The 25,266-nt window shown below is 41.5% G+C and overlaps 1 protein-coding gene across 3 annotated transcripts in view; it reads right to left on the bottom strand.

The window, feature by feature from the left end:
* Nucleotides 1–155: 155 nt before the first annotated feature.
* The window catches only part of LOC126284309 (arylsulfatase B-like), a 177,079-nt gene continuing 151,968 nt past the window's right edge, over nt 156–25,266 (bottom strand). For 2 of the 3 annotated variants that reach the window (XM_049983143.1, XM_049983142.1), the window contains exons 2-9: nt 12,816–12,932; nt 10,519–10,678; nt 9,939–10,162; nt 7,839–8,088; nt 7,470–7,618; nt 4,078–4,213; nt 1,781–1,939; nt 156–719 (exon numbers count right to left, since the gene is read on the bottom strand). In XM_049983143.1, the coding sequence (XP_049839100.1) occupies nt 241–719; nt 1,781–1,939; nt 4,078–4,213; nt 7,470–7,618; nt 7,839–8,088; nt 9,939–10,162; nt 10,519–10,678; nt 12,816–12,917 (1,659 nt within the window). In that variant the 5' untranslated portion in view covers nt 12,918–12,932 and the 3' untranslated portion in view covers nt 156–240. Of the gene's footprint in view, nt 720–1,780; nt 1,940–4,077; nt 4,214–7,469; nt 7,619–7,838; nt 8,089–9,938; nt 10,163–10,518; nt 10,679–12,815; nt 12,933–17,348; nt 17,414–25,266 lie in introns of those variants that run through there. The other variant, XM_049983140.1, reaches the window with a different exon arrangement.

The raw sequence follows: 25,266 nt of genomic DNA, 5'->3' as shown, positions 1-25,266 counted from the left end.
TAGCTGACAGTCATCTCAGTAAATACGACAAGTAACACCCTTTCATTGCTAACTGATTAAGTGAGCCAGAGCTCACATATCACGACAGGGGCATTGTCGCAGGTATTGTAGTGGAATTGATCTTAAGGTATACATAATGAGGAAAATTCAAGAAGTACGAATGTGACAGCCATTTATTGCTCTTTACATAGCTACATCACACTATTGAGGGGAAGTAAGTGCTGAAAGAGAGAGCGGCCACTACGTGACGACGTTGCACATGGGGTCTGCGTTGTCGGCGATGCAGTCGACCCAGGGCACCCAGGTGTTGTTCCAGCGCTTGGGGTCGGCCAGGTCGGTCTGCGTGATGTTGGCCCCCGGCTGCGGCATCAGCGGCTGCGACAGCGTCTCCAGCCGCTCCAGCAGAGTGTCCACCAGGCCCTCCGGCATGTCGGCCGGCTGGCCGTCGCCCGCCTCGCACGGGTCCTGCCTGATGTTGAAGACGCACCAGCCGCTGCTGCTCGTGATGTTGCACAGCCCGTGGGCGGGCCGCTCCGGGCAGGACACGGTCGCCTCAGCGCGCAGCCGCAGCACGTCCTCCGCCTCCGGGGACGCCCCGACCACGCTGGAGATCGCCTGCCCCACTGGACTGGCCAGCACCTCCTCTACGTCGTAGGCCGGCGTGAACAGCGGGTCCTCAGCGCCGCTCGCCCCGGCGTAGTAGTCGTTGTTCTGCACACCTGCCGCACCACCACACCGCTTACGGTTTCGATTCAAACAACTTACAACACTAAATTTACACTAAATGACCCAACTTCATAGAAACTCCTACTTCCTCATACTCTCCCATTCCTCCCACAACTGCCACTCTTTTTCTCACCTCATCAGAAGGCCCTGTGTGCATTAAATAATTTAGATAAATGTAGCCACCCTTCTTTGACCACTTTTTAGGGTTAGCAGCTGGCGTTGCACACGTCTCACGGAAACCACTACACGATGTGTGAACACCATATGAGTAACCACTTTCTATATTGCACACTTCCCTTCTCTAGTACCGTCGACACTGGATTCTATAGCACACTGCCAGCGGCAACAAAGTAAGAAATGTTCGCCTGTTCTTTAACAATCGAATATCCATTATTAATTCTTACTATGTCCTGTCGATCTTCCTCAGGTTTTTTGGTTTATATGCTTCCTTATCCTTCAAGGCCGAAATCTGTTCCCAAAATTTTACCATCATGTATATACGTCACGGGATCCTTACACCTGAATATCTCATCAACTTTTCGATTTATCACTGACGTGCCTTAAGACAGCAAATATTTACAAAACTTTTTTCGATCTATGAAATACGATTGCACTGAATATTAATACAGAATAATATTTATAATACACACATCAGACTTATACAGGATGCAATGGGTATAAGTGAAGATACTTCCGTTGGTGACTGAGGATGCTCTACTGAACAGCATTACATCAGTATGTACGTCATTTGCACCCTAACAATTATAGCTATCACAAGTCGTATCTCTTAGTGGTGTATTGTACCTTCCAGAACACGTGGCAAGAGTCGTCCATTAATGCTAATTTTCCCCTGGACATCAAGTCAGTTATTGAAGCGTGTATGCGTGGACACAAAAAAGTAGGTCCATCCGAAATCTGTCACGTATCATTTAATTGTGCACTGTTCGCTGTTCTATTCCACAGTTGCAACTGCTGTGGGGTGTGGTATGTAGAATAACGTCTGATGTATTTGATAGGTTGCAGGCAACGCAGCCCGGATGTGGCTGCTACTCACCCCTGACGAGCTTCCAGTCGCCGACGCGGACGGCGCCGGTCTCAGCCACCTCGTCGTAGTTGAGGAGTATCTCCGTGCGCTGGCTGGGCTCTCCAGAGACCAGCCGCGGCCACATGTTCACCCCGTCCAGGTCGTCCGGCAGGTCGGACGCATTACCTCCTGTGAACACATTGAGAAAACTTGCGTTTAACGAATTACCACTATTAATACACAATAGACTGTTTGCTATGATACATCATGTTTTGACATGAAGTACTTTTGTTTCTAATTGCAAAAATCACAATAAACATCCTTTCTACAAGAGAGTAATCAATGAGCTCGAAAATAATCATTTTATTGCCCGAGAATGATAAGCAGAAGGTGTTGGCCACAGGAAAGGTGTACTGAGTTCATCTTTTCAAAATGAACGCGAAGTAGGTACTTGTCCTCTACAGAATAACGCTGCAGTACATATATTGTGAAAGCATTAATTTATACTTATGTGCAGTGGAACAGCGTGAGTGAGAAGTACTGAAATGTAAAATATTTATTAGCAATTAAATGCAATCTGCACATCGCTATGTTTCAGAAGGTAATCAAGCCCATTGCGAAATTGAACTGCTACACTCTTTGACGGAAATTAATAATTTCTGTAAGACAATTTTTTAAAATGTCTTGGAATATGACCCATAATTTAATCGCAATGCACAGCTGTGCCAACTAAATGGCGTGATGGTGAAGATGAAGCACACCGAGAAGGGGAGGAGGTAACAAACCAAAACTTCATGGGCTGAGAGGATGATATGTCATGTAATTTCAGCGATTACAAAATCGAATCAAATACACAGAGGATATATCAGCCCACTTGTGTGTGTGATGATCCACAACACAACTCCTTCCCTCGCCCCGCCCTCCGCCACTGGTCGATCTGCATGCAGTTGGGAAGCCTGTTATGGAGCTGTTGTATCCACTCATGAGGCAAGATGTTCCACAACTCTAATGACGATTCCTATTATTCTGAACACTGGCACTGGTTAGGAGTTGACGTCTGGACTGGTACAGTACAGGTTCTGTTGGTGCCACATCTGGGGATCTTGCTGGCCATGTGAGTACCTCAGCATCACGCAACAGACAAGTTCTGTATGTGGAGGAGTATTGTCCTGCTGAAAAGTGACACTACTATACAGTCGCATAAGAGGTAACATATAAGGATGAAGGATGACCATTGCATACTGTTGCGCCCAGAGAATTTCCTCAACGACTACCAGCTGTCACTGAAGTCATACCCAAAGGCCCCCACACCATGACTCCATAAGTAAAGTAGGTGGGCCCCTCCAAAACCTTGTAAGAATGTGCTTGTTCCTAGGTCGCCACCATGCTCACCAACGATGGTCATCGAGGGTAGTGCAAAACTGCTATTCGTTACTGAACATAATGCAGCACTATTCATTAGAAGTCCATGCTTCCTAGTCACTGCACCACTCCATATGCAGCCATCTATATTGTGGTGTTAACGGCAGGGCATGCGTAGCATGGTAATTCCTTAGTATGTCTCAAATGAATGGTGCAAAATGGTTCAAATGGCACTGAGCACTATGGGACTTAACTACTGAGGTTATAAGTCCCCTAGAACTTAGAACTACTTAAACCTAACTAACTTAAGGACATCACACACATCAGCATCCGAGGCAGGATTCGAACCTGCAACCATAGCGGTCGCGTGAATGGTGCAGTAAGACACAGAATGTTACCGAATGGTAGTTACAGATGTTAAGTGGCCTTGGTGCAAGCTATCCTCTTTCCCCCTTTCCCCCTCCCCCTTGTGGTGGTCAGATATAGTCGACTAGGTGAGGAGTATTCTGGTCCTCACATTCCAATGCAGTCCAAAATTGGATCACTGTTACACTCTGGTTATTGCACAATTAGATCAGTCGGTCAAATAGATACTGAAAATGAGGGCTGCCTCTTGTCAGTGCTGATAAAGCTCTCTCGATTACACGGCATTCAACGTCTGACACTGCTCATGTCCCTCATATACCTTACCACACCTCGTGACAACACAATGCTAATGCACTCTGCTGAATGTTGTAACTGTCGCAGAGAATTGAAATTCTAATTAGTGATACCTGCTGATGGCGTATGGCTGTGGGAACGTACATTCACATCAGACCATGCCGTCTTGGCACTTCACCTTTTTTTGTCAGACAGTGTTATTAGATGTGAGTGCTACTGATACGAGCACTGCCCGTGACTGTTTCCCTGACTACCAAATGAGCACCCTGCCCCCTCTTCCCACCACCCCTCTCCCCTGGACGTACCTGCTGCGGCGTACAGCGTGGGCAGCCAGTCCGAAATGTGCATCAGCTCGTGGTCCACCCTGGAAGTGTTCTGCAGCAGGGGGCTCCACACGGCAGCCACGCCGTGCACTGCACCCTCCCACAGGCTGTTCTTTATCTGCAAACAACGCAGCACAACACATCACACCACTTCACACACATATCATACAACATATTGTGAATGATTTACATTGTTTAACGGATTAGCTTCAATGTTTCGAGGCACAACACGTTGGTGAGTGAATTGATATGTAAAATTTTGACATTATTATGGCAAGTGTGGATCTGTGCAGATATAACTGGAACCTGTACATCTCCTGCAACACTTCTATGCTACACATCTATAGCTATATACAAGTCTATATTAGTACTGTGAAAGCCATTGCATGTTACAAGGTGAAATATATGAGATATACCAGCACAACGGATATCCTTCCTCTTCAAACGTTCAAAAGTTTTGACGAAGATCGACTGACTGTACACCGCTGCATATGTCGGATTTCTCTAGTCCTCCTATCGTGAACATTACGTGATTACCGCACTGTTGAAGGTGATACAGGGTGTTTCTCAGAGGAAGTCTTCTAAAATATCTAAAGCTATGCTGGATGTATTGCACGGCTTTAATCCAGCATCAGCCGTTTCAATCTTTACTGTGTATTTGTGGCTCTGGTATTGAAGTACGGGAAAAAGATGCTTTCAGGTTTGTTAGTACACCATTGTCAGTGGTGGGAAGGAAAGAACACATATGTCATTCACTTCAGGACTGTAGGCCACTTCAGTAGCTAAGTAAAAGTGGCCGATAGAGCATATGTGTTCACGTATGGTAAACATTTTTTCCTAGGTGTTGAGAATGTCATTGCAATGCTACTCCTAGGTATACAAGACTACGAGGAGTAACAAAACTTCAGAACAACAGAAAACATTCTTAGTGGAATTGTAAACTGCCATTAAAGAAAAAGTGTGCTGGATTGCCCAGTACCAGTTGGCCCGAGTTATGAGGAACTTCTGAGAAAAAGTTGAAATTGGATCAAGAGGATGACCTCCACTTGCATGACGTAAGTCTCAAAGTAAATCAAACAGAAGATGTTAATCTTTGATTCTGTATAAATTTGTATTTTCTTAAAATACAATTACCATATACATTTGAAATGATCACCATGTATAATGGTCTTAAGAAATTCTGAGATATTCTTTCATTCTGCTGTGGCTAATTTCTTAATTATCTTGTTAAAGAATCCAGGTGTAAAATTAATCTTAAAAAATGAACAGGCAAAAAATATAAAAGTTCTGTTTACATTATGTAAACTATTCACGTATTCCTCCACCGAATATACAACTTTCAGGAGCAACCGCTCTCTTTGGGAAGTGCCACAGATACTCACTGGAGATAGTGAGAAAGTACAGCGTTATCTGAAAATCTAACACCTCACCCTGAAAGTACTTGTCTGTTGATTGGCTGTTAAATGAACCACAGTTTTTCATAAGGGGTAGCTGAGCCAACTCGAAACCGACCGGTATGGATATTCCAAGTGGAGCCATCACCAAGAAACGGAAGCAAAAAGTACGAGAAAAATGTTCTTGATCTCCTGCAGAACAGGCAAGAATAACACACAAGTGTCAAGATATGCGGGGAATACTGTTTTTCATTGTCCTGTCGGTCGCAAAATTGAAACCACGGTGGAAATCCGATGAAGGTTTGCTCGGATGTGCTGCACAGTCGTACTTGTCAGTTCTGAGTGCATAGTGAGCGAGTAAAAATACCTAGAGCGATAGTCTCACCAACCAATGTGGAACGTATACTGCCATTCGACTGCTAAATACTGAGGAGTTTCGCCTGATTGCATGCAGCCCAGATAACGTGACTGTCATGCGTGACAGCAAAGTGTGGTAATGGTGCATGAACTTTCGATCCAAAGTGATCACCCACCGTAAATCCCGGTCTTAGCTTTCATCTTTTTTCTCACACGAACCGCTGGCTGTAGGGACGACTTCTTGGTGTAAGAACTACAGGCAGAGAACTGGTGGAAAGCACAGGTGGCTGCCTTCTGGGACGAGGGAACTGAGCAGTTGCTACAACGCTATGACAAATACCTAAGGCGGAAGTTTTTAAATTGATGGTAAGGAGTAAGGGACCAAACTGCTGAGGTCATCGGTCCCTAGGCTTACTCACTACTTAATCTAACTTAAAGTAACTTACGCTAAGGCCAACACACATACACTCATGCCCGAGGGAGGACGCGAAACTTTGTCGGAGGGAGCCGCGCTGACAGTGACAAGACGCCTAAGTCGGCACAGGTAATCTGCGCGGCTTATCTAAGTTGGAGCGGCGACTACGTCGAGAAGTAGTGGAAAGTGTAGCTAAATGTTGCAAATAAAGCAATTTTTTGTTGTTGTGGTTTTTATTTCGCGACCAATCGGACCTTGAAAAAAAAAATAGCGTTTGTATTTCCCGAAGAATCATCATCAGGAAGAAGAGAATAGCAGGAAGTTTATGAGCCTGTTGCAAGAGTTTTGTGTTCCTTGTCTGGACTATGAGAACAACTACTACGTATGTTTCACCACAGAAAGCGTGACACTTGTAGCTACCAAGTGCAGTTAAACTTCGTAGCGTTGTATTGCGTTAAAACTTCTCCAGTCAATAGGACTTGTCTTTCTCCATTATTGTATTCCTTCTAATAGGTTAAGTAAATGAAAATACCTCCCTCTAGTACATATCCCAATACAGAATCTCTCTGCCGACCCGTGTGGCCGAGCGGTTCTAGGCGCTTCAGTCTGGAACCGCGCGCCCGCTACGGTCGCAGGTTCGAATCCTGCCTCGTCCTTAGGTTAGTTGGGTTCAAGTAGTTCTAAGTTCTAGGGGACTGATGACCTCAGAAGTCCCATAGTGGTCAGAGCCATTTGAATCAGACTCTCTGTACAGAATCGTCTGCTGACAGTTTTAAAGATCAGTCGACGACTTCCACAACGATTCGTTTACAACAGCAGCCGTAACGTTAGTTTTAAGTTACTGTCGATGCTTTCACATTTTTTATCTGATGTTTATTTGTCCTCAAAGGGTTCAAATGGCTCTGAGCACTATTGGACTTACCATCTCAGGTCATCAGTCCCCTAGAGTTAGAACTACTTAAACCTAACTATCCTAAGGACATCACACAATTCCATGCCCGAGGCAGGATTCTAGCCTGCGACCGTAGCAGCAGCGCGGTTCCGGACTAGAGCGCCTAGAACCGCTCGGCCACAGCGGCGAACTTATTTGTCCTCACAACATATTTTATTTACTAGTAGAAAATATGGAACTGACTAACGACTTCTGAAAATGAAGCAACACATTATCGACTCCAGACTGTACGAAAGTGCAGGAGAAGTCGACTCACGCCTCTGAACGGGAAATTGGAGCCCCAGTTGACGTCGCTGCCCGCCCCGTTGTCGGCGACGAACACTATGATGGAGTTGTTGAGCATGTCGCGCTCGTGCAGGGCTGTCACCACACGCCCCACCGACTCGTCCATCTTCGCCATCACCGCTGTCGACACAAGAACACTCCCATTTATTATACCGTAGTCCACAGTCCGTGGTACACAAGTATAACAGATAATATTTCATTTACATTAGTTCCGCCAGCTGTTAAAACAAGTCTGAAGTGCCACTTCGCACACTTATCGTTCCATCCCAGCATCAGCTCACCGGTGGTGAAGGCGTTCACAGGAGGACGGAAAGCAGTAAGAGAGTGCGGCCCGGCTCACCTGCGAGTATGCGGCGGTCGGGGTGCGAGATGTAGGAGAAGCTGTTGATGAGGTCCTGCGGGGCGTTGATGAGCTGCGAGTGGTCCCCGGGGTGGCAGGCGAGGTGCGCGAAGTAGAGGAACAGCGGGCGCTCCGCGTCGTGCTCCCGGATCAGCCGCTCCGCCTCCTCGGTGAACACGTCCGTCGCGTACTTGCCGTTGTACTGCCACGCCGTCGTCAGGTTCTCGCGCAGGTCGTACCCGTGGGCTCCCTGCCGGGCGAAAAGCAACACTCAGCCGTTACGTGATTTTCTATCGAGAAACAGTACGTAACAAGAATAGTCTCTCTTCAAAAGGACATATACTGAACAGCAACAACCTAATTTATTGTAATGCGAAATGCGACAATCTAATCCTCATTTTCGTCATCTAAAGAAGCACTACATCAGTACCTGCCCATAAATGATAATCACCAAATCTTCTGAACACCTAGGTGAGTTACTATAAAATCAACGGATCATATTATATCTTCAGTTCATACAGTGGCATCGTAGTTGGTCATTCATTGAGGATAGGTAAGATGGGTCATTCAAAGACGATATGTGGAGCGTGGAACTTCCAGTCTGCAACTTTTTGGAGATATTCGAACCTTTTCAGACAAACGTGGCACGTGTATAACCGAAATGTATTATCAGATGCATTGACGGTCGTTGTAGAGTAAAGAATGGCTCGTCAGGAAGTCATCTTTTTCCTCTGTAGTGAATATTCTGTTACAAGGCTGGTGGTAAGTTACTGCAGACTGTCATATCTCATACCTATCTAAAGTAGTATTACAAAGCTATGTGCAATGGTATCAACTCGTCAAATGAGCAGTGAAGAGGTCAGCTGAAAACACAAAATTCTTTCTGGGAAATTAAAGAGAATCAAAAAAATAAGAGTGCTACTAATTCTAGAGCACTATGTAAAGGCCTTAGGTAACGAGAAATTGCAAAACGAAGTTTACGTTTGAAATAAACGAAACGCGAGGCTATTGCACATCCCGAGATGCAAGCGTGAACCTCACGTGGGTCGTAATCATGGTATGACTGGCGTTCTACGATGCAACATTCTAGTACTGTAGTAGCGATAAATAAGGTATGAACCAACAAACCCTGTCTCTATTTTTTGTCGTGGATGATGGGACATTTATATTGTTTCCAGATCATTTAATAGCAGTGTAAATAGCAATAAGTACAGCATTTGTTGCCTCGTAGTACGTTTATCACATCGCGATTACGAGCAATGTGTAGTTCAAGCTTGCATCTCGGAATGTGCAACAGCGGTGGGTTTCGTTCATTTCAGTTTCGCTTTGGAATTTCTCAGGATGTAATTCACGTATTGCGCTGCAACAAAAGCTATTCTTTTTGTGATTTTTTTATGTTGTGGAATGTCAATTAAAGAAACATAAGTTTTCGTTGACAACAATATTAGGTGACGTTTTAGAATAAGTCGGTTTCCAATATCTATAGTTGTTCCAGAGATATTTTTGCTGAACCATTTAACTGGCCACCCAATAGGTTGACGCCAATATATACTTGTTTTATTTTAAAAGATGACTATGTTTTCATAATACATAGATTGGGCACACCAAATGAACATGTGGTGTTGACAACCATTCTGAAAATTCTGAGGCAGGCAACAGCTGTGCCTTTATGTTCATCTCATATGTAGCCACTTGGGAAAACTGTAACAAATGACTAATTAAAAATTTACAAGAGTAAAGGCATTCTTAATAAAGCTACAAGTAAAATTTCCTGGGACTTTATGAGGTGATTAAGCCATAGAAATCAATGTCTTGGTCACTTGATACTGATGACTTCTTTTGATCTTGCAGTCATCATCAAATCCAAGGAATATAGCAACGATGTAAACACGCATAGTCAGTACTACATGCCATTGTTGTAATCGTTGAATCATATGATGACTCCAAAACTGAATCTCGTTATAGAGTTTAATAAAGTGATTTGTCACCAAGACATTGATTAATATAATTTAATGCTTTTACAGTGGCCACCGACTCCCTCTGCAGGTCCGAGGGAATTTGTGAGATAACTGAAGCGCAGAAAAGAAGCCGACTGGTTACCCGGTCTGCAAATATGTAGTCGTAGTAGCCGACGCCGGCGTTCCAGTAGCCGAGGTGGGAGTCGAACCCGCGGTAGGTGGGCGTGTAGACCTTGGAGTAGTGGCCCAGGTGCCACTTGCCGATGGCCCTGGTGACGTAGCCCAGGTCCTTGAGGTACTGCGGCAGGATCTTGCCCTCAGGCAGCGCGTGCGCCTCGTCTCCCGTTATCACGTGGCCCTGCATGCCTGCAACAACACGACATGTCTAATGTTACAGTGCACACACGCAGATGGAAAACCTGTGCATCAATCTATCTGCTGGTAACGCAACAGTATTTGCTCTCTGCAGTGAGCTGAGGAAACAAAAGGGGCTCAACACACAAACACCAAGATCGTAGTAAGGAAGTAGGTTACAATTCTACTTCCCATTGAAGTAGAGGTACCAGAAACTGAGAATGAGAGGTAACGTCAAAGGGACTATGCACAAAGCAAGTTTGAGAGACACTACAGGAGTTTGCTGTGTATAATCTTCTCACATGGCAGTATAACGAGAAAGCGCTGGTGCAGTGCTAAGCACGGACCGCCGCTGACGCCAGACTCACCCAGCCGGACGGGGTACTTCCCGGTCATGATGGCCGACCGGGACGGCGTGCAGACCGGCTGCACGTAGTGGCCGTTGAGGATGACCCCGTGGTACGCCAGGGCGTCGATGTTGGGCGTGGGCACCTGGTCCGAGCCGTGGAAGCTCACGTCGTTCCAGCCCTGCAACGGGTTTTCTTCTTACGTCACACCGCCTCAATACCACTCGTCTTCACTAGCTGCTATGGCCTATTCCCCAAACGTAATATAGTTTCATTTAGAGAATGAAAACAGTGTAGTGTTGAGCAAAATACCAGGAAATAAAATGACAAGTTCTCATCGATACTATTGTTACCCGTGATAGGGGTGACACATTTGAATGAACTAATCACCATTGGCTACCTCCATTGCCAAAAAATGAAATGAATACCTACGCACATACGGAAAAAAATATTACCTACAATTTCATAAGATTTTGGTAGATTTCTTTCCCTACCATCTCTGATCCGGAACTCAACTTCATTTGTTACATTCATTTTAAAAGCCTTTTTAAGGTGTAGGTCTTTTCTTAGCTTATTTGTTCAACTGTTTACTTTTAATTTCTTGACATTAATTTCCTCGGCTTACATAGCATCATTTTGCTTTAGAGTTATAAAATATGAGAAGAGTGTATTTAATAGTTGAATTATATTCATGAACAGTTGTTTTAGCAAGATTTTACTTTCGTCTGTGTTGCTTATTAATTTTTTGTGTTCCTACTCTTTTCCCTAAAGTCGGATATGTATTAGATGCCTGACTTACGTTGCCGTTCTATTTCAGCCATAAATTTTCTTCTAACCCTTCTCAAGCAAAGCAGGCCTTAGGAAGTCATTCAGGTTTTTATATCAGTTCTGGTACACTTTTGCATTTGATTGGGACTATTCTGTGTTCAGATCACTGGGTAGATCCTCTCTTCTCTATAAGCTTTCTAATTATTGTTACCTCTTATCATTGCACCTGAAAGTAATTTGTATTTGATTTCTGAACTGTAAGGTACAACTCTATGTCTAAGTTTGCGGCATATTATCACTCAATCACTCATCCTCATGAGTCGACTGAAAAACATGAGGGCTATTCGCAAAGCAAGGCCTATCGGTTGCGAAATGAAATCACAGTTAAAAATCCAAAGAAGCTTTGAATAGCTATGTTGGACAATGTCTCCAGTGTGTCCGTCGATTGCCTCCCGTTGCTGTTTTCACTTCTGAGCGCACACTGAGCCCGTAAATACGCCAAGGACTATAATGTCTCCAGTCAAGTATGAACGCCTGTAATAGTTTTCGCCTGATTTGGTGCAGTTCACACGACATAATTGTCATGCATTTTCTTGTTCGTGACAATTCTCGACCACATGCTGCATAGGCAACGAGGACGCTCCTAAAGGGTTTTCGGTAGAAGGGGTTTCACCATCCACCATACAGCCTAGACTTAGCTCCCGCTGATTTTTGTCTCTGTTCACATGAACCTCTGGCTAAGACGATAACATTTTGGCACAGACAACGAGCTGTAGACTAGGTTAGAGAATTGGCGGTAGGCACAGACGGCTGCCTTCTATGACGATAGTATTGAAAAGTTTGTACAATGCTACGACAAATGTCACAGTCGGAGCGGTGTAGGTGTTACAAGTAAAAAATTTATGGTTTTTCTTGTGGATTCCATTTCGAGGCCGAGCGGACCTCTCTTGACGAACAACAATCTCAGGTACGGCTACTGAGTATGCTATGAACATGTGCAGTTATGATGAGGGTTGACCCCTGACACAGATCCCAGTACGGACCAAACCTCGTTACTCGTACCGTAGAGAAGGTACGACTGAGTGGTAGATATCAGTCACTTCGAAACACTATTTTTAATTGACTCTCTCCTTCGTAATATCATAGGCTTTGTCACTCGTGCAGTGAAGATTGCTGGACGAGCTAATTAGACCAACCAGCAGCTGGAGAGTCTATAATGAACTGTAAACTCTGCACATGCTGATGGTGAAATCATGGCTCACATGAAATGAAGTCCTTGTGCCAAATAATGTAAAGTTGCCTAGGAGTTAAATTTATCTCTTAAAAACTTATAACACCTACCACAAAGAGAAGCAATGAAGTTAGAAACTTTAGATCATCAAAAAGCCGTAACGTTCTATCGGGTGTCTCGTAATTCTGCAACAAATTGACGTCAGCAGTTCAAGCCCTGTAACTGAGGTTTCTGTCTAATGTTACCTGATGCAAACCTAAGAAACAAGGGTGTATAATACTATTTGTCCAGTTTACGGCAGGACAGGACGGCGACTCACCATGTCGTCGGCGACGATGAAGACGATGTTGGGCGGCTTGGCCCCTGCCTGCCCCACGGCGGCCACCAGCCACACACTCGCCACCACCAGCAGCAGTCGCATCCTCCCCAGATGTCTCTGCCAACAGTCAGACACATAACAGGTGTCAGTACAATGCTTTGTTCTACTGGAAATGTACACATCGTTGTCATATTAATGAAATTTATTTGTAAGTCTTCCAGAGCCGTGCGACCAGTTTAGATCATTCAGCTAGGAAGGTAATTTGCAGTGTGCAGCACTCCAGCTCCAGAGTAAGTAATTATTACTATGAGCTCTGACTGTTTGATGTTCTCCCTCATGGTGCAACAATCAACTCTTAAGTGCATTGTGCAAATGAACTTCTCCTTCTCCACAACAATGCAAGGCCACACAGAAGTCTGCACACCCGAGAGGAGCTCACAAACCTTTGTTGGACTGTTCTTCCTAATCCACCCTACAGCCTGGATCTCGCACCTTCTGAGTTCCATCGGTTTGGTCCAATGAATGATGCACTCCGTGGGAAGCATTATGTGTGTGATGGAGAGGTTATTGTTGCACCAAGACATTGGCTACAACGTCGACCAGAAGAGTGGTACCGTGTGGTCATACAGCCCCTCCCAATAAAGTGATATAAGGTCATCACATTGAAAACGAATTTTGTTGAAAAACTTGGTTTTTTAACTAAAAGAGTGGGTAATAATATGGTGTATTGGAATCCTGAATAAAACAAACCTGCTTTCAGAAAAAATTGCGTTGCATTATTTTTCGAACTCCGCTAAAAAGTGTTTGCTTAAATACACACAAATGTGCTGCACCTGAACATTCCGTCACCATAATCTACCACTAGAGGGTTATGTGAATGATGAAATTATAACAGTAAATGATCAGTTCTCCAGGATTTGCACACAGTCAGTCTTCTGTAATGTGCTAACAGTTTTCCCTGTCTTGAAGTGGAAATTTGTGTTAGCTATCATCAGCTTCAACTTAAAAAATTTTCAACTTGTAAGTAGTTTTTGATAACACATCTCCTTAATTTGATTTCACTGACTGATCATTGGCTTGTACTAGAGTAGTTATTTAAAACATGGGCTATTAAATACAGTTCTGATAAGATTTTGTAAATTGCAGCACTGTTGAATTTGAATACTATGTTTGTCCATAGCTGCATGGCCAAGTTGTATCTTAAAACAGTTTTTCACATTTTAAAAACATTAATTTCTGAAAGAATTTTTGTAATTTCAGCAAAAACTGCAGCACATATAAATCGAATGTTGTCATTTCAAAATGAAATAAGAAAATATATTAAAATTAGATTACAGGGCCGACAGTCTGAAAATGTTCGAATTATGAAGCCTTGCTGAGAATTAAAGCCTCCGAATTTTTTGTGTGAAAACTATCATAACTTTTTTAAATGGGACAAACTTTATTAACATTCTACATCTTTACTGATCAGATGTACACACTTATTCTCCAAAATAGTCAACCTCAAGACGAACAAATTTCTTCTAACGAGAGACCGATGATCGTCACTGTAGAACTTTTGTCTTTACTGACGAAGCCATAACCTCTCCTTTGCTTACATCGCTGCTTCGCTATGAATGTGAAGTCCTAGAAGATGTTCTTTAAGCTTTGGCCACAGATTAAAATCGGATTGAGCCAAGTTGTGACTATATGTAGGATACCTGTTGACAATGAATCGATGGCATAGAACTGTTGCAGCTGTCGCAGCGCTCTTGTGTGGTCTAGGACTGTCATGCTGAAGGAGAGTGTGCTCCATGTGTGAACGAACTCTTCGAATTCGATTCTCGATTAAAGCAAGCCGTTTATCACTCAGTGACGTATTTACTTTACACACCGCCATTTTACACACTACAATCCGGATCCTTCCAGCGGCTCCAAATATGTAGACATGAAGAATAAATATGTGCAATGTGAATAAGTTTTGTTTTATTTAAAATCCTTTAACAATTTTGACCAAAAAAGTTCGGAGGTATTACTTTTAGAATGATTTCGTATATATTTTATGTAACCACTGCCAAATCACATCGGTTGATATGGATATCAGTAAAACTTCAGAAAACCTATTTAAAAGGCAAACACAAATTAAAAATGTGTTACTAAACCGAAAGTATTTCCCTTCCACCACAAAGCTGCACTATTTCAAGAAACCACGTTAATTATGAAAGTCTATAACAGTTTGGCTAATTATTACTAAGGCTGTAACACATCTTTCGTAAGTGAATTAGGCGTACAACAACAATGCCAAAATCTACCTTATGAAAAGAGAAAAAAAAGTAGAAAATAAAATGTTGTGCTTCGGCTAAATATTTAGGGGTAATAGCAAATAAGCGATACGTAACGGATCGGACGTGAGAATTTAGAATTAGGGAAGGTGAAGGGAAAACTTAGATTTCTGGCAGATTGCTGTGCATCTGTAAAACATACTCCTTGCAAGACGCTAGATAGACCAATTCCAGAGGATTGCACCAGCACGAGGAGTCATCATCGGGTAACACGGCAGTACATACCGAACTAGTCCAAAAACGTTGAGATATAACCGTAGCCTCTGCGGAAGTAGCAGATTTGCTCACGGAACGTAATTGTGAATCTTTGGAAGAAAGGCGGCTGCATCCTCAAGGAAGCACATCTCTTTTATACCAAGCCCTTTAGTTCCCACATTTTTGGTCGAGGTTGTATGAACCAAAACAAAAAAAAAGTGTGGTGTACATGGGCTCTGAAGTACCGACCCTAACAACCATGATCACTTGCTCTCTTCTATTGACCAAGTGTACATACCTCTTAAGATATGTATTCTCTTCTACTGAACAAGTGTACATAGCTCTTAAGGTATGCACTTTTGAGCTCATGTTCACTAGACATTATTTTCTCGTTTTTGTCCATTCTACCCCCTCTGAAAACTCCCAACCCTACAGTCTCAGCAACAACGGTACCAGAGTACCAGTACATGTATTCCACTGTCTGAGGTATCAGAACGGTTTTCTCTTGTGACTTTCTGCCTTGTTGTTTTCGGACCGTGTCCCTTACCCTAAACTAGACACTTACCCTTCTCCGTCATCCCTGAAAATTTCTAACATCACCGTGGAAACACCCTGTGCACACCGCCAAGTGCTGTGTAGTTCGTCTCTGTGTGTATATCTAGACCTGAATGCAGACAAGACAAATAGATTCACGAAACGTGTAGGTGTAATGTGTCAGTAAATGATGCGAAGACGTTTGAAGGCAGACAAGGCAGAACAAGACATAAGCATCGAACAACTGCTATAGAGAGTGAACATCTGTCTCCAATGAACAGCCGTGGCAAGGAACGAAGACGCTCGCCAGGGTCAGAAGACAGAATAGGTGACAAGTGATGTTAGAACTCAGCGTCTTCCAAAACTGGTTTTTTGCGACTACCGTGTGACGTGACGTGAGCTTCTCTAAGGTGACGACTTTGGCAGAGTAGTCATCCATAAATCTCTGAATATCATCAAGTCGCCACACAGGACGAAGTGAATGGTACGAGGCCGCTTCTATGAACCAGTGACGATTGGCTGCTTCTAGAATGGTTTTAGGAACCACGTGTTGCCTTGTCTCCGACAAGATCTCTTTTCACACGGATAGTCGCAAGGAAGTTCTCGCGACTGACAGCCTAGAACGTGCAGGTGGCTCATGATTAGGGACATTATTTTTTGGCAGTATGTCTTGCTACTCTCGAAACGCAAGCCACAGCCGAGATATACGTGGACATTTCAGTGAAGTGTATCCATCTATCTGCACAAGACATTGTTCCCATATAAATAGAAAATACATTGTTCTATGTTCAGCCGTCCTTTCACGAAAACGAAGTTTAACTCCACACTCCCTCCCCTCGGATAGCTATACAAAGTCTGTATTGTTGAGAATGCATTTAAATGTGTGGAAAAAACTACTCTTTGGAGATGCAAGCAATTACTGCTTAAACAGGACAGAATACGAAGGAGCGATACTTTTCTATGGGTTTTCAGTGGGTGCTACAACACATTTATATCGCTTTTGTCGCTCCACATGCTGCCTGTTACGCACACAATATGACAATCCTGTCGTATCGTTGAAGGTAAATGGAGCTCTATTTTGACACTCATTGCTAATTCCTATTATTCAAATTCAATTGAGTCATGTATTGCTTCGAACATGAATTATGTGAATATAGCTCATGTTATCTTGTGAACTTAAAGACCTCTTCTTTGCGTTTACAGTGCCAAGTTAACGAGTTAATTCTCTCGTGGACAATAAAATGCATTAAAATAATCTAACACGATTAAAGGTAGTACCCCAAAACACATATAAGCGACGCCCAAATTTACTTTTGTAACAGGTTTATTCATCGGCACCAACAATGAGTATCACGCTTGCGATAAAATGAAACACTTTGAATATAGTTTTTTATAATGATGAGAATTAGAATTGGAAACTACATATTGATGTAATATACATTCATTGTGAACTACAGAACTGAGAATCAGCAGAAACACTTACAGTTGACGTAGGTGACCGTAAGATGTGTGGAGGCTACTGCAGGCCTATAGTGCTCTGTCTGTTTTGTGAAGAAACTTATATGTGTCTTGTTCACGTAATTATCTTGATTTCTGTATGCAGTATCTTGAAAGTAATCTTCCGTTATTTCAGATATGGGATTTATCGCAGGTGTAACAGAAGCTATTATCACAGATTGCGTGACAAATCGAAGTAATACCACTGTGCGGTAATGAGGTGTTGTCAGGATGACACACACTACGTGGTTTGGGGACAGCTTTCCCAGGGTTCGGAATGACTTGCGATAGCAAAGCACTGGGCCGTACTATGAGTCAGCATCTAAGAGAGGAATGACAGTCGGAATGTGCGCTAGAGGGCAGCGAAGCAGTTTTCTGAAACTGTCTACACAAGAGGTTAATACAGACTTGCAACTACTAGGAAGAGAGGCGAAGGCGATTAACAGTGGCACAACTTTCACACTAGCGCTATACGTTCTCAGCAACAAAGTAAAAAAGTTTGTTGGTACCCGTCTCCACTACTTACGGTGAGGACATTGAGATCCATTTCATGGACTGTGCGGCTGTTCTTGGCGCAGGTTCGAGTCCTCCCTCGGGCGTGGGTGGTGTGTTTGTCCTTAGGATGATTTAGGTTAACTATTGTGTAAGCTTAGGGACTGATGACCTCAGCAGTTAAGTTCCATAAGATTTCACACACATGTGAACATTTCTGAGATCCATTTGCCTATTTACGAAGATAATGAATGGAAGGAATACAGTTGTTGGGCACGTGTTACGATACGAGTCGTTACTGATTACTACATTTGAATGGATTATAATAGGAAACAATTTTCATGTATTTCATATAATGATATCAAAGTATCAAAATCTTGTGCTGACTTCGTAGCGTCCCCTTAAGGCACCTTCTTAATCAATGCATGACTCAAGACTTCTTACTTGAATGTATGCAACTGATCTGGCATTATAAACTCATCCAACTGACCCAGATAAAACTGATGTTACTGCATTCTACCTAACTGTAAGTAATAAACAAGCCCAAGCTACATATTACTTTCAATGGAATATGAGTACCACTTAACTACAATCCAGTATATATAGAAATCATTCTAGATAGTCTGTTGACATTAAAACAACAATGAATCAAGTTATGTGAGAAACTAGTCTCAAGGGTAAATCTAATTCGCTAGATTGCAGGAAGCAGCTTGGATGTGGACGCGTACTCTAGTCATTGTTACACCCGCAATTGTGTACTGTTGGAGAATATTGCGTTTCTGTGTGGGGAAACTGTGGCCATCAGACAATGATTGATGTGCAGCTTAATGAAGGCATGAGAGTTACCACTGGTACTGTCAAACCTTCTCCCAGTCAGTGGCTGCCAGTCTTAGCTAACATTGTTCCGCAAGAGCTAAGAAAGAAAGGAGCCAATATAAACTTGCTCATAAAGATTACTTATCATAAGAATTCTCCACTGTGTGATACCCTACAACATCCACCAAAAATTCGTCTGAAATCACGCAAACCACCCTGGGATTCAGAGGGTATCAGTTCTTTTGACATGACCTCCAAATAGCGACACCGCTGGTACGAACATCCACCCAACAACACTCACATGGTTCAAGACCCAACAAAGCAGGACGAGGGATTCGAAATACCACATCAAATCTGGTCAAGGCTGAACCGTATGAGGATTGGCCAAGTAAGATAGGGTTACAACATTAAGAAGTGGGGTTTCTGTCCCTCCGCTGACTGTGACTACGGAGAGGAGACCGAACAATACATCACATTGTTAATGAGAGCCCACTTAGAGCATTTGCCGATGATCTGAGGACTTTACATCAAATGAGTCAAAGTGCTCTTGTCTGGTTGTCACATTTGAACATTTCCATCTGATTGTAAATTCGCTGTTTACTTGTAAAACCATACGACAAAATAAATAACTCTTCTCTCTCCTTTAGGTGCTCCCAATTTGTTTTGAAAAGTTAGTCTACGCAGTAATACTGACCCACATTTCTGAGAATAACCTTACGCTTCCATGAAGGGTTGTCTTCTGAGAAAGCGTTATATGACGTCATGAACTCAGTTTTTGGGCAACTTAACAATAAAATCTCCCTGTTTGGGTTTTCTGTAACCCTGCCAACGCCTTAGATTGTGCACATTAGAAAATTTTCTTAGAGAAACTAGGGCGGTGTGGAATTAAAGGCTTTCTCTCCATGAAACTCAACAGCAGAAGACAGAAGGCCACATTAACAAGTGGTACGACAGGAATAAGCCTACATTGGAAGTAAGGAACATTAAAAATTGAATCTCGCAATTTTATGTGCCTTTTTAGCTGCTGCTCTTGACCTATATAAGTGATTTACTCGGAAGTTGTTCAATTTTTAAAAATCTCTCATGTTTGGTGATGACACATATTTAGTGCTAAAAGGTTCGACCGTATGTGTAAGAGAAACACGTAGGAGGATAGTGTAAATGGCTTACAAAACCTTCACAGCAAACAGCTTAATCTTAACTCGTATAAAATCTCACATACTGAAAATGAAAACAAATAACACTGTCTGACGGTCATCCTAAATGTAACTCGCCAGGCATTCACTGGGTGACACTCCACTTGTGAAAATTCTAGGCGACTGTGTGGATAATAAACTTACGCAGTATTACTACATGGATAAGTTAGCCGCAAAGCTCAGATCTGCCTGCTTTGTACATAGAAATCTTTCTTGTTCTGTTACTTTATAGATGGCATCGGTCGAATTCTGTGGGCACTTACACTCGATCTTGTCCTTTGGCCTAAACGCCTGGGGAAATCCGTCCCCACTCAGAAAGAGAAAAAGTCGTTTAATAAGGGTATTCTATAAAGATCGTAACTGGACATCTCTCTGAGGCCACTTCAGGGACTTAATAGGGACTTAGAGATTCTCACATTTATTTGACAGTAAATTACACCTAATGATGAATGTGGTTATTAACAGGCGTGAATTTACGATGAACCGTGCAATTTACTACCACAGCATTTGCGGTAAAATTAGTCTATAAACTTACTGTGCATCCCTATCTAGGTATCAGAAATGTGCTTGTTATCTACGAGGGTTGGAACTTTGATAGTGACAACTATTTATTCACAGCTCTTACAAAATGTCTAAGTGCTTCAAAGTTTTACTGACCTTCACATTAGTCGCCAGCATTGTACATAAGCCGTTGCCAGCGATGTGGAAGACGTAGGGTACTCTTAGCAGTGCCAGTTGTATTGACAGTTCGAAGGGAGCGATCTATTGCCCTACGAATTTGTAGCAGTTCTGAAGCGAATGCCGTTAACTGTTTCCTTCAGTTTATAAATCGAGTTGAACTCACGAGGGCATAAAAGAATAACACAGGGCATTTCGGAAATTATGAAAGAAATTGGCAAGGATCACTGAAGTTTGAGATGGAACCGCCGAAACGAAGTAACAGTGAACGATATGCGACTCGCCGTCTTGATGATTTTGACTATAAGCTGTTCATTACTACATGTAAATTCAAAACATTTAAGAATTCTGGCAACGACATTCATCCACAAGCGTGGCTTCTCCAATTCTCTCATTGTTTTCCACCAAATTGATCATTGGAACACAAGTTAGAATTTATGTGTGGCTATTTAGAGAATGAATAAGCTGTAAGAATGCGATCGGTCATTCACGATTGCTACAGTGAAGGAGAATTTTATCGTGACTTCCTCTCAGCAAATTGGTCTCAAGCTACACAAGACCGAGTAAAACATATCGTTATAAGTGTGAAACATTTCGAACAATCTGAATTTTCTAGCCTTGTGAAATATTTTGAAGACATGTTGCACAAGATTCAGTACCTGTCAAACCCATACAGCCCCTCAGAACTCATCCGCATTTGCTTAATCAAATTGCCTAAACATTTACGACATATTATTTTGGCAGGGCGTTGCAAAGACGACATTGAAGCTTTTCAGGGGCTGTTACAAGAATTGGAAATTGACACATACAACCGCGGAACGCGAAAACAGGAGCACAACAATTACAGGTCACAACCGTCACAATTCCGCGATGACAGAAATAATAACTGGACACGACAAGTCTATTCTTACAAAGCAAATCGTGACCAAAACAGACACCACCCACATGACAACCACTGGCAAAGTAATAATAATTACCGACATGACGACAGACGATATAATCATAACGACAGATCTGAATTTCATTAGAACTAGCGAGATTCAAACAGCGCAGGGCCTTCTCACAAAGGTGAATTTGTAGAAGTTAGGTCTCCTAATCCTAATAGCGACGCGCGCCAACAAAGAGACAGACAATGACTTGCACCGCAGGCAGCCACGTGCCCCGGCTGGCTCAGGGAATGATAACATAGACGCTAATCATGAGAAAAATTTTAGCGTTCATTAGCGACGTATACCACATGATAACTGCGTTGAACTTGAAACTCTGCGTACTAGGAAGAGTAAAGGATTGCACCACATTTCACATGTAAAACCGTTTATTGAGATATAATCTTTTTTTTAACTTAGTCTTTGCCATGAAATCTTTCACTTTACTTAACTAATACGCTTTGTCGTACTTAGAAACTGTTAACATGTAATAATATTTGAAGTTAACTATCCAGTCAAGAACCTACGGAACGTATTAAGACAAGTAGTAACATATGCATTGATATAGTGAACAGAGGACACATTGTTATTGTGTGTACATTCTTGCTTGATATTTGCACGATTACTTAAGGACTATAAGGCTTACATACTTAGAATGTATACTGCTAATGAGATTTTAATGCAACATTTTGGTTACCTGAAAAGACATCCTTTATTTGAAGTACTTTCTGTGGGATTAAAGATGACTTAGTATTTGGTTCCTTTGACAGCTACACGATTATATCACGACGCTACTAATGTGTAACACAATTTACATTGCTGCTTTTGCAGTGTATCTGTTTTATATCTACACAGCTTTTCTGAATTATTCTGGAAAGTGAAACATGTTTTAGTAGTAACATTTGCGGTATAGCTACAATGAGACAACCTTTTCTGTAGCACAACAATACGTTACAGTACAGTTCTTTCTTCATCACGGCAATAAGCGTAATAACTACGATAACTATACGCAAAGCATTTCACTTTTGTTTTTGATGAGGTGAGTAGAGTGGCTTCTGCAGAACTTTGCTTACGGAACACGATAACTATTACACTTTTAGCGCCACAGGACACGCTTTTGAGTGATTAATTTTGTACTTAAACATTTATTTTTAAAGATTTTTGAATTACAAAGATACAAAGGTTTTCTGTGATACATTTCATTCCATTGTTGCAACCTGTGAAACTTGAGGGTATAATTACTTTAATCCTCAGGGGATTACTTTGTGTGCTAAGCGTGTAGCGAGCGCTAGGAGCCCTAGCTAATATGGTATTTGCTTCTACAACTTTACACATCGGTACCATATTTCTCTAACACAGAATTACACACCTATCTGATTCTTCAACAGAGAAACAACCATTTTTTTTACTACATCAGTGAGACATGTTTACGCAATTACACAGTTGGTTAACTTCATACTTACGAAATTGTATTTTGTCTGTACTTTGTGAACTGTTCATATTTTTCGGAACAATTGTGATACTATAGAGCTTTGAATGATGTATTTGGTATGGGATCATGATTTTTAAAGTACGTTTGATGAAGATGACACTACTGAAATGAGCAGAGAATTTTTTTTTAGGTTTTGAAATTATTGGAGAAAGCTACAATGATTTTGAGATTTGACTGGGGTGTTATGATGTTATTATTACGACGACGAAATGTATTACGCTGTTGAGGTATGTTTATGACCACTAAGCTGATGCTATATGAGGAATTTGATTATGCTACATATTTATAATGATGAAATATTGAAGAAGTGTCGACGAATATGTATATGTGTAATAAGGTAAGGGATAATGCGTAGTGGTTAGGGACTCTGATTTGTGAAAAAGGATGTTGGAAACCAAGAATCGTACTTTATGAGTTATGAAATGTGTGTAAATGCGTGAATGTGTCACAACGCCAAGGAAAATTTTTTCCACACTGTTATATTTATAGGATTTTATTTCTACACATTTGTAATGCAAATTCTCCACCTGTGTAATTTTTTATATGAGACTGTCACTGTAGCGCAAAATGCTGTCGTAAATATTTCGGTAAGGAAGCTAAGTGACCTTGACGTAATGCATTATGGGCGCCCAATTGTGCCAGTCGCCTGGTGAAAAAGCCATTGGGTGAAAAAAAAAGAGGCAATTAACCTCGCTATTGACATTTCTTTGCAGAAAGCATTTCATATAAGACCCGCTCATACTTGAAACATATTATTGCAGTTTTGAGCTCATATTTTCTGATGTTTACTGAAATGCCTAATGACATGATGAGAAATATTTTATGTCTGTGCACCTGATTATGACTACTGTCTTTCTAGTTGAGAGATTTTTTTACTGCCTTATGAAATGCCAAATGGCTAGTGAATTATGTTTCATGTTTTGCTTAGTACATATATATGCCTATTTTGTTTAATATCTAGTTTCTAGTTGCACTGTAGCATTGGTTAAAATAAAATTAAACAGATGTACTAATGTAAGTATTTTCTGTCTACAGATCCATTAAACAAAAATTTTATGATCTACTTTCTTAAAGAAAGGGAACACAAATAAACATTTTCCTCCACATGAATTGCATAAATAATATTCTTACGATTTGGTTACTTGAATGCTAGAGTAAATAAACGTGATGCATCACTCTAGTGTTGAGATGTGACATAGGTATTATACATGTCCATCTTTACTGTAATATTTTTTCTGCTTCGGCTTTGTCTTGTTTAGACATAAGATATTGCATTTACTGCTGCTGTTTGCCAGGCATACTGCTACTAAATTTCACTTTGTATTACTCTGTTAAGTCAGTTTTACTACTGATTTATTTTTCTTGCTGATGCACATTGGCTCATATCATTTGTAATGTTCTATTTGCTTTGCTACTTTAGATATACTGCTGCTTGCTTTACCAATTTGCATTTTTTGTCATTGTTGTTCGTGTTAATTGTTTTGTACTGCTGCATTGCCTCGTCCCTTAGTATATGTATCTGAGCTCAGTAGATTTAAGTTAGCTTAAGAGGGGGCGACAGTATATAAGAAACTAACTATGGAGAATAGGGAAAGAATGCATTGAGAAGTTATACGGAAAAGATTTGGGCAAAAATGAATATTTTACAATGAGAAATATTTATTTTTAAAGATGATACGAACAAAGCAGTAGGGTTTAGGGACAGGGGGCTAGATAAGACTTTTTTTTTTTTTTTTGCAGGAGCAAAAGTTGAACTAAGAGGAAAGATTATGGAATGAAGTTTTGGGTTGGACTGGAGTACCAAATGTTACACTGAAAACGAACCCTGTCTTTTACTTTTGTGTTATACCGCTATCTGTATTTGTGTTTATCCTGTCTTTATGTGTTTAGCTAATAAGATTTATCTTGAATAATTTATCTAATACTAAGCTACATTCACTATGATGAGGAATACTGTTATCCTCAAATATAAGTTGCATTAATAATATGTTATTTACTTTGTAAAGATGTTTAGACATTATTAAATCTGTTCTGTTTCAATACTCATGTGTGAAATTAATGTTTCGAAAACTATTCTCATTATTTTATTTATTTACTCATGTCATAATTCCTGTAACACTGATGTATCTGTTTATTTCTATTCTTTTGTAAAGCCTGTACTACTACAAATGTTATCTGTACTGTTATGTTCTTTAATGATGTATTTTGTACCTTTGTAAATGTATTCTTCCGTTGTAAATTTATAGTTGTATAGAAACCAGTTCTTCAAATTAAGCATTGATTTCACTGCACACATTTCTGTTG

This window comes from Schistocerca gregaria, chromosome 8 (genome assembly GCF_023897955.1).
Source record: "Schistocerca gregaria isolate iqSchGreg1 chromosome 8, iqSchGreg1.2, whole genome shotgun sequence".
NCBI classification, from domain to species: Eukaryota; Metazoa; Arthropoda; class Insecta; order Orthoptera; family Acrididae; genus Schistocerca; species Schistocerca gregaria.
Note: the sequence above shows the minus strand (reverse complement) of the source record. Positions and strands in the feature narration are given on the sequence as shown.